At 40.8% G+C, this 15,983-nt stretch overlaps 2 protein-coding genes across 2 annotated transcripts; one reads left to right on the top strand and one right to left on the bottom strand.

Annotated features, from left to right (window-relative positions):
* Positions 1 to 4,878: 4,878 nt before the first annotated feature.
* On the top strand, positions 4,879 to 5,865 carry LOC138908614 (uncharacterized). Its single transcript, XM_070199292.1, has one exon. The coding sequence runs from the start codon at positions 4,879 to 4,881 to the stop codon at positions 5,863 to 5,865; it is 987 nt and encodes a 328-aa protein (XP_070055393.1).
* A 4,748-nt stretch (positions 5,866 to 10,613) lies between these two features.
* On the bottom strand, positions 10,614 to 12,173 carry LOC138908613 (uncharacterized). The gene is made up of 3 exons (XM_070199291.1): positions 11,810 to 12,173; positions 11,259 to 11,338; positions 10,614 to 11,192 (listed from the first exon to the last, which is right to left on the bottom strand). The coding sequence occupies exons 1-3, from the start codon at positions 12,171 to 12,173 to the stop codon at positions 10,614 to 10,616; spliced, it is 1,023 nt and encodes a 340-aa protein (XP_070055392.1).
* Between the last annotated feature and the right edge of the window lie 3,810 nt (positions 12,174 to 15,983).

The raw sequence follows: 15,983 nt of genomic DNA, 5'->3' as shown, positions 1-15,983 counted from the left end.
GTCTATGGATATTACCGGCCGGCAATGCAAAAAACCATAAATTGCTGGTTTAAATGCCCAGAACACATATTTGAATATATGTTCTGGTATTCCCAGACTCCGCTCAAGCTTCCATTTAACAACAGTCTCGGGGTTAAAGTGTTGCAATGCAGCCATGTACCTGGGTAGAGATGTTTCAAACGCACATTTGCGCCCGAGAAATGTCTTTTGTTTTTGGTAATAGTGCACCCATATTCCTGGTGGACGGATGTTATACACTCTTTGATCTTGTACCTTATGGACGCTTCAATGTGTGGAATTAAGACAAGAGAAATCAAGTCAACATTCAAGTTAAAATGATTCTCACTGAATGTGCCTATTTCACAATTGTGGGTGCCAATGTATTTACCCACAACCCACATATTTATTTTCTTCTTCCTCGCATGCAGCATCCAATTACAACCCGTAAACCATCTATGGTAGGCTACCTTGTATAGATCTGGAGATGACTCGCGTACCGTGATCTCACAACACTCTTTTACGCTGTACATTAGCATCGCCCTGGTTAGGCGCGCTTTATCGGGAAAAATAATGCCCTTTGACATCATCGTTGCTCTAGATTCATCCCACATTGCTGTCCGAATTTCATCAATATCTCTCGTGAGGGCATCCGCATCCGGCATACTTGGCAAATGATCAAGGTAGATAATCTCCCTTGAATGAAATGGCACGTGGGACTCGTACACTCTTGGTCTAACAGGGGGTGGAGCATACTCCCTCGTCAAATCAGGTCCAACATTCTCTTCCTCCTCATCATCACCCTCATCAGGGAAGGGTGTGTCATCTCCAGACTCATCGGCATTGTTGTCATAATCACTATTCTCTTCCTGAATCTGTGCATCTGCTAGATCCCGATTAAATATGTCGTCTTTGGGCAATTGAGTAAGGACCGGACCTTCAGGATGCTTGTTTTCACTGCACAACCAACAAAATAATGAGTTACTCAAATTGATAAATACTTTACATATAGCTATATCACTTCACTTATCAATCGTAATGTGTTGACATCCCATGATGGACATTATCCTGTTGGTGATGACTCCCGGATGGAAAGGAAAATTAAAGTTTACCACTCGTCTTGTGGATTATGTAAACCAGGAGAGAAATTATTTCCTCGCTCCTCATTCGCCCGTGGAAATAAGTTTAGATTAGGGCAAACTCTTTTAGCCGGAACCTGTTCGGCTAAAATTGCTCCAAAATAACCACCGATGACTTAGGGATATCCCTGCTTTGCGCAACCTCATTATTGCGAACGTCTTCAACCTTGACGTACATTTTCAATATTTTTATCACAAGAAATTCCCGGTATTAATCCGGAGTCCTCAAAAAATCTCTCAGAGTTTCATCGTCCTCAATGTTAAACTCAGCATAACAAGTAACCCCTTGCGGAGTGACAGAATACGGATATCTTCCGGTTACTTTAAGGTTCACCGAACGTTTGCTCACACTCATTTTTTTCCATAACAACGATACCAATGTATAGTACTCTATTGTAAGTGACAACTTAATATGACATTGTGGAGATAAACTATAGGTTACTGAGTTATTCGCCACCACAACCTCACCCCCTCCAATATAATGAAACCCTTATTCTTCGCTCTTCAGAAATTATGACAAAATGCAAAACAACTTAACGATAAAATATTTCAGAAGACTTGAGAATATTTGTGAATGAATTTTTAGAAAATCCTTAACCTCTTTAAATAAGGCAAAAATCAATCAGGGGGTACAATATTTTTAGGTATAGCGCTTTAAATAAGGGCGTTATACCCGGTTAAATTATTGTTATATCAGTTAAGCCCAGATGAATTATTGGTGGGCCCACATAATATGTATAGCGCGATAAGGAAAGGCGTTATATATATAACGCCTTTTAAAAGGGCGCTATACCTTAACGGGCAAATGGTCGTTAAGGTATAGTGCCCTTTAATAGGGCGTTATATATATATATATATATATATATATTTTGGTCACTATATTATTTTTTCACACATTTTGGTTCTTTGGGTCCAAAAGAATCACATTTTGGTTCCGGACTCGTTGAATTATTGTTATGTCAGTTAAGCCCAGAAGAATTATTGGTGGGCCTACATAATATGTATAGAACGGTAAGGAAATGCATTATAAATATAACGCCTTTTAAAAGGGCGCTATACCTTAACGGGCAAACGACCGTTAAGGTATAGCGCCCTTTAAAAGGGCGTTATATATATTTTGATCACTATATTATTTTCCACACATTTTGGTTCTTTGAATCCAAAAGAACCACATTTTGATTTTGGACTCGTCGTAGCTTCACTTGGTCTTTATATTGAACCAAAAAAAAAATTTAGAATTTTATATTTCTATGTCCTTCTCTAGTTTTGATTCTCCTGAATGTACCTAAATGAAAGTAGCATGCCCCCAACCAACTAAAGTAGGCTCATGTTATTCACATTCGAGGAACAGATTAGCAGATGAGATCTAAGCGAATTGGTTCGTCCTTCTAATTGCGAACAAAAGTAATTTTCTTTTAATTACACTATTTTAAAAATTGGGAGTAGACCTAAATTCACAATGTAAGAAAGTTGTTTCGAAAGACCTACAAATTAAAATCAAACGCAGCTTAAATAAAGGCCGGGCACAATTTAAGAAAATGATCCATACAAATGATACCGACTAATTGAGAATATATTTTAGACTTGTCAGAGAATTTTAAATATTATTATTACTATTATTTTTATATATTTAATTTATTTTCACTATCACTTTTATTTTATTTGATATAATAATCATATAAGTCGAGCTCAAAAAACGAAGAACTTGTATACGGTTAAAACCAGGCCCACCCGATTTTACTGTTTGACCGAGACAGAGAGTTTGCATCGAAGGACAACTCCGAAGTGGATCGGATCGAGGCACGAAGATAAGGTACCGAGATCGAAATTCGAGGCACCTGCCAAGATCGAGGCCGACAACAATCGAGACCAAACGAGATAGGCATCGAGCAATATCGAAGATAGCGTAATAACGGAAAAGTGAGATATCCGCGACTGGTCGAAGATCATGGCGGAAATCTCGGAACGGATCGAATCAAGAACGGTTGTTTAGTTAATCATGGGATTTCCTTCTGTAATTAGAATTGTACCATATATAGAATTCCTCTACTATATAAAGTGGGGTTCCAACCATTTGCAGTGACAACTGATACAAAAGCAATATAATTTTCTTTCTCGCTCACACTCTTGTTATTCAGCTTATTATGTTTTTATTGTCCTTGCATCAATCAGTTCGAGGATACTCTAACTCAAGGGTAGAGTTCTACTCAAATACTGGTTTGATTTACTTTATTGTATAATTCTATCATTAATCTTCATATATTTTAATTGTTATTAAGTGAAATCATGTATCTTTCAACCCACATTATAAGTTTAATTGTTTATAATTTTAAGGGTAAACAGTTTGGCGCCCACCGTGGGGCTAAGGATAATAGTGATTGCTTAATACTGATTCCGATAACACACACTACTTTACGCTTGTTTTTGTAAGTGTTTTTATTTTCATGAAAAAACATGTCAAACTCACAAACAACACCCACACATGGTGACAATGGTTTCAGATTTCACGGGGAGAATGATAATATAGCTGCCCCAGGAATCGAGGTGCCTCAGGCTGATCTCGAGGGATTACCAATTGCAAATCACATCGACGTCAGTTCACATATTTCCCAAAATACAAATTTGGGCGCTAATCCCGAAGGTAGCGTATGCAGGGAAGGTCGATCTGGTGGTCGAGGTACGCAGGGCGGAGGAGATGGTGGAGTCAGCCTCCAATTGATATTTGAAATGTTACAAGCTTAACAAACCGCTATAGCGCAATTACAAAATCAACATCGAGCGCCAGTGCCGAAAAGGTCGAATGCCAATGAATCGGGGACTGACCCCCGTCATTATGAAAGTGCTCGAGGAGCTCACTAAACGAATTGAGACGGGAGAAAAGAAAATCGAGGCAAATGACAAGAAAGTAGAGACGTATAACTCCCGGGTTGACCAAATACCGAGGGCACCACCAATTTTAAAATGTATGGACACGAAGAAGTTCGTGCATAAGCCATTCCCCCCAAGTGCGGCTCCGAAGCCCATTCCGAAGAAATTCCGCATGCCGAAAATCCCCAAGCACAATGGGACCACCGATCCAAATGAGCATGTCACCTCCTATACATGTGCGATAAAAGGAAATGATTTAGAAGATAATGAGATCGAATCGGTTCTACTAAAAAGGTTTGGACAAACTCTATCGAAGGGGGAAATGATATGGTATCACAATCTGCCACCTAATTCCATCGATCCCTTCATCATGCTTGCAGATTCTTTCGTAAAGGCACACGCTGGAGCAATAAAGGTTGCGACTAGGAAGTCGGACCTCTTCAAGGTAAAATAGAAAGATAACGAAATGTTGAGGGAGTTTGTATCTCGGTTTCAGATGGAAAGCATGGAGTTACCACCAGTCACAAACGATTGGGTTGTTCAAGCTTTTACTCAAGGTTTGAACGATCGGAGTTCAGTGGCCTCACGACGGCTAAAATAGAATTTAATTGAATACCCAATGGTAACCTGGGCTGATGTACATAATCGATACCAGTCAAAGATCAGGGTCGAGGATGATCAATTAGGGACCCCTTCCGGTTCCGCTTATCCGATCAGGCCCGTTGGAAGAACTCAGAGAGATATCAACAGAGAACCTCGATCGAACAGAGACCGATATCAACCATACAATGCAGATCGTAGAAATATTGGCCCCAGACGCAATCCCATTCGAAATGATCGAAGAAACGATCGAGGACAGAGCTCTCGAGTGATCATGAGCAAAAATGGTTTCGATAAATGTGCCGATCCCACAGAGGCACCACAATTATCAGAATACAACTTCAGCATCAACACATCAGGTATTGTGTCAGCCATTGGGAGAATCAAAGATACTAGATGTCCCAGGCCCCTACAGACTGATCCATCCCAAAGGAACCCCAATCAAATATGTAAATACCATGGTACGCATGGTCACAGAACCGAAGACTGCATACAACTAAGGGAGGAGGTGGCCCTTCTATTCAACGAGGGTCACCTTAGAGAGTTCTTGAGCGACCGAGCTAAAAATCATTTTAGAGACAGGGATGCAGATAGGAAAAATGAGCAGGAAGAACCACAACACGTGATTCACATGATCGTTGGTGGGGTCAATATTCCACAAGGGCCCATTTTCAAATGCACTAAGGTATCGATCACCAAGGGCAAACGAACTCGAGACTATGTACCAGAAGGCACTTTATCATTCAACGATGAGGAAGCAGAAGGGATCCCACAACCCCATAATGATGCATTGGTAATCTCTATCCTTGTGAATAAAATACAGGTTAAACGTGTTTTAATTGATACAGGAAGCTCGATCAATATTATTCAATCGAGGGTTGTGGAACATTTCAGCCTACAAGATCAGATCATGCCCGCAGCTCCAGTTCTCATTGGTTTCAACATGGCAAGCGAAACAACTAAAGGAGAAATTATTTTACGAGTAAATATAGCTGGGACTATTCAAGAAACCAAGTTCCATGTAATCAAAGGCGATATGAGATACAACACCCTATTCGGAAGACCCTGGATTCACAATATGAGGACAGTCCCTTCAACACTTTACCAAATTCTGAAGTTCCTAACACCGGATGGTGTAAAAACGGTGTACGGGGAACAACATGTTGCCAAAAAGATGTTCTCGGTCGACGATGTGATACCGATATCGGCACTTTCGTCAACAAAAGGATCGGAGTCCAAAGGAAAACAGGAAGCTAAATAGCAACCACAGCTGCCGACCTCGACTCAACGGAGAAGCAGGGAACGGACGAGGATGATGACTATTGGATCCCTCGATCCTTCATTATCCCCGAGGATTCTGACGCCACCAAATCAACGATCGAGGAGCTGGAGCAGGTAGTACTGATCGGGCATCTACCCGATCAAAAGGTATACCTAGGAACGAGGTTAACCCCCGAGCTTAGGAAAAAACTCATTAAATTTCTTATCAATAATATGGATTGTTTTGCTTGGTCCCATTTAGATACAACAGGGATCCCGCTGGAAATCGCTACACGTCGACTGAGCTTAGACCCGAAGTTTCGCCCGATAAAACAAAAGAGAAGACCCCAGTCCGAGGTAAAACATACATTCATCAAGGACGAGATAACCAAATTTCTCAAAATAGGATCTATTCGGGAGGTAAAATATCCTGAATGGTTAGCAAACATAGTCGTAGTCCCTAAAAGGGGAAATAAACTTAGGATGTGCGTAGATTATAAAGATTTAAACAGAGCATGTCCTAAAGACTCTTTTCCTCTGCCGAATATCGATCGCATGATCGATGCCACGGCCGGCCACGAGATCCTTAGTTTTCTCGATGCCTACTCCGGGTACAATCAAATACAAATGAACCCGGAGGATCAGGAAAAGACTTCATTCATCACTAAGTGCGACACCTATTATTATAATGTAATGCCGTTTGGACTAAAAAATGTTGGTGCCACTTATCAACGCTTAGTAAATCGAATGTTCAAAGAGCAAATAGGTAAGTCAATGGAAGTTTATATTGATGATATGCTAGTTAAGTCCATGCGAGTAGAGGACCATTTGACACATTTGCAGGAGACCTTCGATATACTAAGGAAATACAACATGAAACTCAACCCAGAGAAGTGTGCATTCGGGGTCGGCTCGGGCAAGTTCATCGGCTTTATGGTATCAAATCGGGGTATCGAAATCAACCTCGATAACATCAAGGCGATCGAAGATATCACAGTTGTGGATAATGTTAAGGCCGTACAAAGATTAACAGGGCGCATAGTGTCCCTAGGCCGATTTATCTCAAAGTCTTCAAATAGAAGTCATAAGTTCTTCTCGCTGCTCAAAAAGAAGAACAATTTTGCATGGACCCCGGAATGCCAACAAGCATTGGAAGAGTTAAAGCGGTACCTCTCGAGCCCGCCACTGCTTCATACTCCGAAAGCAGACGAGCAACTCTATTTGTACTTAGTAGTTTCGAAAATCGCGGTAAGTGGAGTCCTAGTTCGAGAAGAGCAAGGTACGCAATTTCCTGTTTACTATGTTACTCGAACTCTAGGCGAGGCTGAGACCCGGTACCCACACTTTAGAAAAATTTGCGCTTGCCCTAATAAGCACCTCTAGGAAATTAAAATCATATTATCAATGTCACCCAATTTGTGTGGTGACCACTTATCCTCTTCGCAATATTTTGCATAAGCCCGAGCTCTCGGGTCGATTGGCCAAATGGGCCGTCGAAATCAGCGGGTACGATATCGAGTATCAACCCCGAACGGCCAGCAAGTTTGAAATCTTAGCAGACTTCGTGGCAAACTTTATACCAGCCCTCGTAGCTGAGGTCAAATAAGAACTATTATTAATATTGGGTACAACATCGGGGGTGTGGACCCTATTCACAGACGGCGCTTCGAACGTGAAGGGGTCTGGGCTAGACATCGTTTTGAAGCCACCCACAGGTAATACAATTAGACAGTCTATCAAAACTTCCAAGTTAACTAACAACGAGGCTGAGTATGAGGCCATGATTGTAGGTCTCGAGCTAGCTAAGAGTTTGGGAGCACACGTCATCGAAGCTACATGTGACACCTTACTTGTGGTAAACCAAGCCAACGGAACCTTCGAGGTTCGGGATGATCGAATGCAGAGATACTTGGATAAATTACTGGTGACACTATATCGGTTTCAAGAATGGACCTTATGGCATGTACCTCGAGAGCAAAACAGTGAAGCCGATGCCCTTGTAAATTTGGGGTCGTCAGTCGAAGACGACGAAATTAGTGTAGGGACTATCGTGCAACTTTCGAGGTCAGTGATCGAAGAAGGCCACGCTGAAATAAACTCCACAAGTTTGACTTGGGATTGGAGGAATAAATATATCGAGTACCTAAAGAACGGAAAGCTTCCGTCGGATCCTAAGGAATCAAGGACTCTACATATGAAGGTCGCATGATTCACATTGGCCGAAGATGGAACACTCTATAGAAGGATGTTCGATGGACCATTGGCAATATGTTTGGATCCCGGAGATACCGACTACGTCCTCCGGGAAATTCACGAGGGAATTTGCGAAAATTATTCCGGTGCCAAATCATTGGTTCACAAAGTCATCAGAGTAGGATACTACTGGGCCAATATGGAAAAAGATACGAAGGAATTCGTTCGAAAGTGCGACAAATGTCAAAGATATGCACCGATGATCCACCAACCAGGGGAGCAACTCCATTCGATCATATCCCCATGGCCGTTTATAAAATGGGGAATGGATATCGTCGTCCCTCTACCGTCCGCCCCAGGTAAAGCTAAATTCATTTTATTTATGACTGACTATTTCTCCAAATGGGTTGAAGCACAGGCCTTTGAAAAAGTCAGGGAAAAAGAAGTTATCGACTTCATCTGGGACCACATTGTATGTCGATTCGGAATGCCTGCCGAGATCATATACGACAATGAAAAGCAATTCATCGGCAGCAAAGTAACAAAGTTTCTTGAAGACCACAAAATCAAAAGGATCTTGTCAACGCCATATCACCCAAGTGGGAACGGACAGGCAGAATCGACGAACAAAACCATCATTCAAAATCTAAAAAAAAGGTTGAACGATGCTAAGGGAAAATGGAGAGAAATGTTGCTCGAGGTCCTTTGAGCGTATCGAACAATGTCAAAATCCAGTACGGGGTCAACATCGTTCTCTTTAGTATATGGCACTGAAGCTCTAATACCAGTCGAAGTCGGGGAACCTAGCGTCAGGTTTCGATATGCAACGGAAGAGTAGAATCACGAGGCTATGAATACAAGTCTCGAATTTCTAGATGAAAAACGGGAAAGCGCCCTCATTCGAATGGCCGCACAGAAGCAACAGATCGAAAAGTACTACAACCGAAGAGCCAATTTTCGACATTTTAGAACCGAGGACTTAGTATTGAGAAAAGTCACCCTCAATACTCGAGACCCAAACGAAGGAAAACTCAACCCAAATTAGGAGGGGCCGTATCAGATCCTCGATATCGTCGGAAAAGGATCTTACAAACTCGGCACGTTGAACCGCGAACAGTTGTCAAATAATTGGAACGTGTCACTCCTCAAACGATATTGCTGCTAAGGTACAACCTTCTCCATTTTCATTTATATTTTATACTAACCGTTTCCAGGTGTTTAATCAAAGACATCAAAGGATTCTTCAAACACAGTCCTTAGATATGAAAGCATGCATTGCACACTTTTTCCCTTAGACCGGTTTTTATCCTAAATGGATTTTTTTCGGCGAGGTTTTTAACGAGGCAACCATTGTTCGTGCTAACTTAGAGCAATTCAACAGTATCCGAGGCTCCTTTACAATCAACCTCGAATACTGGGGGCGCATCAGCCTCGGATAGTTACAAGGAAAATACTTTGTGTCGACAGGGTCTCGATAGGTAAATTTTATAGAGGACCAAACGATCAAATGAACCGTGTCCGTGTAGATTACTCGAGCCCCAATGGCAAAACATGTACGCATGTATAATTTATTGGAAGAAGTATTTTTCCTTACCAGATGCTCCATATTTTAGAAAAATTTATACTTTGCAATTTCATACTTATGATCTATGGTGGAAACTAGCTTAAGGGCCGATCACAACTGAAGTTCAACCAATTTATCTGATACTCGGGGACTACCGTCCAAAAACCGACACGATTGAATTACTAAACCTCGAGATCGTAAGACCTTAAAAAGGCAATCCTCGATTTTATAGGCCACGGGCACCCCACTCGGGAGCTGATACTTCGAACAAGTTCGAAGTATAACAGGGGAACTAGCCCAAAAGGCGAATCCCAAGTTAAAGGCTACGGCCAAATCAACACGGTTCGGAGACGTCCGATTTTCGTTATTAAACAGGCCTTCGAATATTTTCATAAACAGGTTAAAAAAGGCTACCCTCGGCTAAATTTCTAAGGGTCGATAATATCGACCCTCGAAAACCCTAATGGATACAAAGGCGTTCGAACTCTTGAAAAAATTATTTATTTTATGCTAAGGCATTGCAAATCAAAGGGTCTCGATAATATCGACCCTTGAAAATCTTAATGGGTACGGAACCGTTCGAACTCTCGAGCAAATCTTTTATTTCGTGTTAAGGCACAACATAATTTATATGATTAAATGATAAACTTATCAAGCCGAAAAAGGGGAGAAAGCCATTCTTTTTGCTATAGCCGTATCGGCCTAATTTCAGAGCCTAAAGGGCCAGTTTATTTTTGAGTTCGAAGAAATCATCTTCACTCAATTAAAACCTAAGGGTCACCCTATTCCGAGTTCGAGCAAGTACTCACTCGATTATAAAAACTACACTAGTTCGGTTTCGATCAAAATGCCTAAGCCTCGAACTTATGAACAAAACTTTCACAAGGCATAAAAGAAATAAAGACAAGTCGGAAAGTAAAGAGATCTTTATATATATGAATATTTACAAGGTCCGATCAGGATCCTATACAAAATATCAAAAGTAAAAAATCCTAAGGTTCCTGACCTCCTCCGGGGGAAGCTTCTTCTACATCGAGGTCCTCCTCATTCTCGGACCCGCTCTTGCTGCGATCATCATCGGAAGTGGCCAGCGCTCCAACTTCAGCTTCATGCTCTCTAGCCTTTGCTATCTCATTGGTAAGATCGAAACCTAGAGGGTGAATATCCTCGAGGGTTTCCCTACGAGATTGGCATCTGGGGAGTTCAGCAATCCAATATGCTCGAGTTTGTGCGGTCTCAGATGTCTCTCTCGCTTGGACTTGAGCGGCTTCAGCATCGGCCCGATAGAAGGCCACGATCGCATCCGCCTCGGCATTTGCATTTTCGCCTTCGGATTTGGCCTTGGCAACTTTGGAAGCCAACCGAGCCTCGAGCTCCTCTATTTTCCTTGCTTGAGCCGGGCTCTTCTCCTTCATACCTTTAAGTTGACTTTCGATCGATGATAACTGGGCTCGAGCAGTCTCTTTTTCTGCAGCAAAGCGGTCCATACCTTCTTTCCACCCCAAGGACTCCACCTTTATCATGTCGAACTCCTCACAGAACTGCTCGATCCTCTCGATCTTCTGCTGCAGCTGTGAGATTGAAATGTTAGCCACAATTCCCGAATCGAGCCCATGAGCTTTTAAGATTTTCATTACCTGCTCGATCAGGTCTGTCTGATCTTGGTGAGCCTTGGCCAACTCGGCTCGAAGATCTTTCATCTCGTCCTCTTTCTGCCCTTTAAGAAGTTTGAGGGCATTTCTCACCTCCGAAAGCCCTCAGAAGTCAGCCTCACATCGGCTCAGCTCTGCCCGAGACTTGGAAAATTCCTCCTGATAAAGAGCTAAAGTCTATATGAAAAATAGGAAAAGTTAGGCATAAAATGGAAGAATATGACATCAACAAAGGGAATCGAGACTTACCCGATTCAGGTCTCGTTGAGCCTCGAAGAAAAGACTCGATGCGTCACTTGGGCCGGCAGCATCCTCGATACTTGTAAAGAAATCACGGAAGGGGTCCTCTCCCTCATGAGCTCCGTCTACCTCGAAGGTCCCCAAAACTCGAGCTTCCCGAATTGCCCCTTCAGAAAAAGTAGGGAGAGTGGGCGAGTCTCCGATTACTATTGCCCCAAGTGAGTCACTTGAGGCGTTCTCCTCAGTTCGAAGAGCTTCGGGGCCGGTCCCTTCAGATATACCTACTATTTATTTACTTCGGTGGGAGGCATCCTCGATCTTCAATGACTCGGGAACTTTGCCCGAGTCCTTCTCCGACACCCCCTCAGTTCGAAGCGGAGCTTCATCAACTACCATCGATCCAGCTGTCTTTGGGAAATCGATGGTTTTCCTCACTCGGGCTTCCAGTATGGAGCTGTCGTTTTCTTCTTCTTCTTCTTCTTCATCCCTTAGACGCCGAACAGATTCTTCGGTCAGAAGGATGGTGTTCTTCCTCGGCTTACGAGCCGGTCTTGTCTTAAGTTCTAGGTCCTCGAAAACTGAGGCCCTCTTTCTCTTGTTGTCTTTCGCCGGTTTCGGAACCAGGGCCGAAGTCTCTTTCTCACCAGACGGGGGCCTCATGACCGCATCTTTTCCCAGGCCTACGTGCAAGAAAATTGGTTTAAGTATAAGAAGACATTTTGATCGAATCATCAAAGACATGAGAAAGGGGCTTACCATGATTTTTGGCCTCTCATCAACCCTTTGACAAATCGCGCCATGAGCACTCCGCGTACGTAGAGGTCGAGGCCAGGTCCCGAACCCAGCTCTTAAGGTTAGGAATTGCACCGGGCATCCAAACGACCGCTACACCACGGAAAAGGATATCGATAAGAAGAAGCAAAGGGGTAAAACAATAAATATGAACTAACAATGGGATTATACTTACGCTTCATATTCCATTTCTCAGGAAATGGCATCTTCTCGGCCTGGATTAGGTCGGAAGTTCTCACTCGAATGAACCGGCCCATGCAGCCTCGGTCCTTGTCCTCGTCTATGCTCGAGAACAGCACTTTGGTGGCCCGGCGTTGGAGTTTTATTAACCCGCCTCGATAGAGGCGGGGGCTGTATAACCTGATGAGGTGGTTGAGGGTGAAAGGCATCCCCTCGACTTTGCTCACGAAGAATCGGAGCAGAATAACAATTCGCCAAAAAGAATGATGGATTTGGCCTAGGGTTATTTGGTACTGACGATAAAAATCAGTGATGACGGGGTCGAGGGGGCCCAGCGTGAAAGGGTAAGTGTAAACATTTAAAAACCCTTTCACATGGGTGGTAACGTCTTCTTCCGAGGTCGGGATCACCACTTCTTTGCCTTTCCAGTTGCAATCTTTCCTTACCTGCTTAAGGTACCCCTCAATTATCGAGCATATGTACCTCAACACTGGCTCGCATCGACCAGGAATCGACGAGGCTTTATCGATTTTGAAGTCAGAAGTGATAACACACCCCCTGGAACACATTATTCAGGTCGTGGCTCCACCGATGTTTTGTCGCCGGCCAGCCGCGGTGAAGAAGCGTTTTACTTTTGAGGAACAGTCTTTGATGTTTTTGCCATTTTTGTATGGATTTGAAGTTAAAAATAGATGAAGATGATAATGTTTGGTGTTTTGAGAAGATGGTAGCAGTAAAAATCGTGAATTTGCAGATGAAGAAGTTAGAAGATATAAAAGCTTTGGAGATTAAGAATTTGAAAGTGAAAGTTCGAAATGGTAGAGATAGGGGCTATTTATAAATTTCACAACGACGGTTTGATATTGGCGGTGGCCGACCATCGACTGACGCGTATTTAATGCCTAGAAAACTGTACAGACAGGACGTTTCAGTCGTTTACGTCGCTTACGTCACAAGGATGATGTCATGACAGGTCGAGGTAGAAAATCGAAGGCTCAGTTCGTTTCTTGTCATTACACTCCAAAAAAACGAGGGGACTATCTGTATACGGTTAAAACAGAGCCCACTCGATTTTACTGTTTGACCGAGACCGAAAGTTTGCATCGAAGGACGACTCCGAAGTGGATCGGATCGAAGCACGAAGACAAGGTACCGAGATCGAGATTCGAGGCACGTGCCAAGATCGAGGCCGACAGCAATCGAGGCCAAACGAAACAGGTATCGAGCAATACCGAAGATAGCGTAATAACGAAAAAGCGAGATATCCGCGACTGGTCGAAGATCATAGCGGAAATCTCGGAACGAATCGAATCAAGAACGGTTGTTTAGTTAATCATGGGATTTCCTTCTGTAATTAGAATTGTACCATATATAGAATTTCTCTACTATATAAAGGGGGGTTCCAACCATTTGTAGGGACAACTGATACAAAAGCAATATAATTTTCTTTCTCGCTCACACTCTTGTTCTTCAACTTATTGTGTTTTTATTTTCCTTGCATCAATCAGTTCGAGGATACTCTAACTCAAGGGTTGAGTTCTACTCAAATACCGGTTTGATTTACTTTATTGTATAATTCTATCATTAATCTTCATATATTTCAATTGGTATTAAGTGAAATCACGTATTCTTAAACCCACATTATAAGTTTAATTGTTATCCAATTTTAAGGGTAAACACAATTATTTTTGTTGACTCTTTTAATTGTATTTAAAAAGACTGTCATCTAAGTATTTTCATCTTTGTGAAACGCGGACTTCAAGGATGCTGGCGGCCCGAAGACATTGTGGGTTATAATTATTAATTAGTAGGGTCTTTAGCGAAAGATTCAAAATTTAAATTTGTTGTGTTTAATTTTAAATTTTTAGATTTTATTGCTGAATACATTACAGTTTTGAAACTGTGAGAATTGAATATATTTTAAATTCTTAGTAATTTTTAAAATGTATATATTTATATTTTGTGTTGAAAATTGTGAATTTTGTTCAACCGTATGACTGTATGCTCCATCCATCACTGATCCTCGGGAGTGTATAGACGATAATAATTTTCGGAAAAGAGCCAAAAATGTCCTTGAATTATTTGAAATAGCTCAAAAATGCCCTCCGTTTGTTTTTTGGTACCAAAAATATTCTTGTCGTTTATATTTTGGACCACAAATGTCCTTAAACCGTTAGTCTTGCCATTGACGTCTATATTTACTCTTACGTGCCCATTTATTTTTTTACTCATCAAACTAATTACATTTCCTACCCATAGTAGTTTTTGTGGGAATTTTTCTCTTTTTTCTCCAATTTTTTTTTTATTTCTATGCTTCTTTTCTTTTTTCCTTTTTTTCTTTCTTTTCTCCTTTTCTTTTTTCTCGTTTTATTCTTTTTTTTTTTTTCTCTTTTTCTATTCATTTATTTTTGGCCAAATCGTATTATTGTTATTTTTACCATAACTTATTTCACGCTCAATTTTGACTCCTAATTTTTTTCTTTTTATTTATTTTCTTTATTTTTTGTTCCTTTTCTAATTCCATTTAACTCCCTTTTGCTTTTATTCTCTTTATTTCTTTTTCATTTTCTAATTTCATTTAACTTCTTTTTTTTAAAATTCTTTTTCTCTTCATAATCTAATTTCATTTACCGTTTTCACTATTTTTTAATATTCTTATTTTTATACAATAAGAAAAAATAACTGACATAGTAAATATTTGTTCACCTTTTTTTTTTAATATAACTAGTATAATATACCCTTTTCTCATTTTTTTAATTCAACTATTAAACTGAAATAATATCAGTTGTCACTTGATCTAATTCACTGAATATCACACTCACTACTGCTGAGCACCATAAATTACATAATCAGATTCTAAGAATCAATACGTGATTGCCATGCAAACCTTGATCTCCTTCCCTACAAATATCAGTACACACTCTACCATTAGCAGTAACACAACCAGTTATGGAGTAAGAAAACATAATCTACGGTCACCAAATCTCTATATATACTAGTTAGAATAGAAATGATAATAAAATATTGGAAAATGCAATAAAATTATAAGTAAAAAAAAAGACTTGTAGTACCATATGATACCAATATGGTATACATGTATACCAACAGAGTATATGATTGCTCTAGAATATTGCTACAATTATCTGCGACTATACTATTGTACCAAAACATTAAAGGATGCAATAAAAGTATGAGAAAATTACATGCTCGCATTGCAAGCTAAATATTCACAAAGCAACTTGCTCATTCCGTATACTAACAGGGTATATAGTTGTATGGGGTCGTTCCAACAATTCCTATAACTATAAAAAAAAAAAAAAAACTATTATATGATACATATAATCTATGTCCATCGGCACAAAAATATTTTAGCACAACAAATCATACTCATATAAAATAATCTCAGAATAGAATTCACTTAAAAATGCAGCTAAAATAACCAAAAAAATGTTCAAACTACCATATGATACGAATATGACATATAACTATACCAACATG

Source organism: Nicotiana tomentosiformis, chromosome 3 (genome assembly GCF_000390325.3).
Source record: "Nicotiana tomentosiformis chromosome 3, ASM39032v3, whole genome shotgun sequence".
NCBI classification, from domain to species: domain Eukaryota; kingdom Viridiplantae; phylum Streptophyta; class Magnoliopsida; order Solanales; family Solanaceae; genus Nicotiana; species Nicotiana tomentosiformis.
Note: the sequence above shows the minus strand (reverse complement) of the source record. Positions and strands in the feature narration are given on the sequence as shown.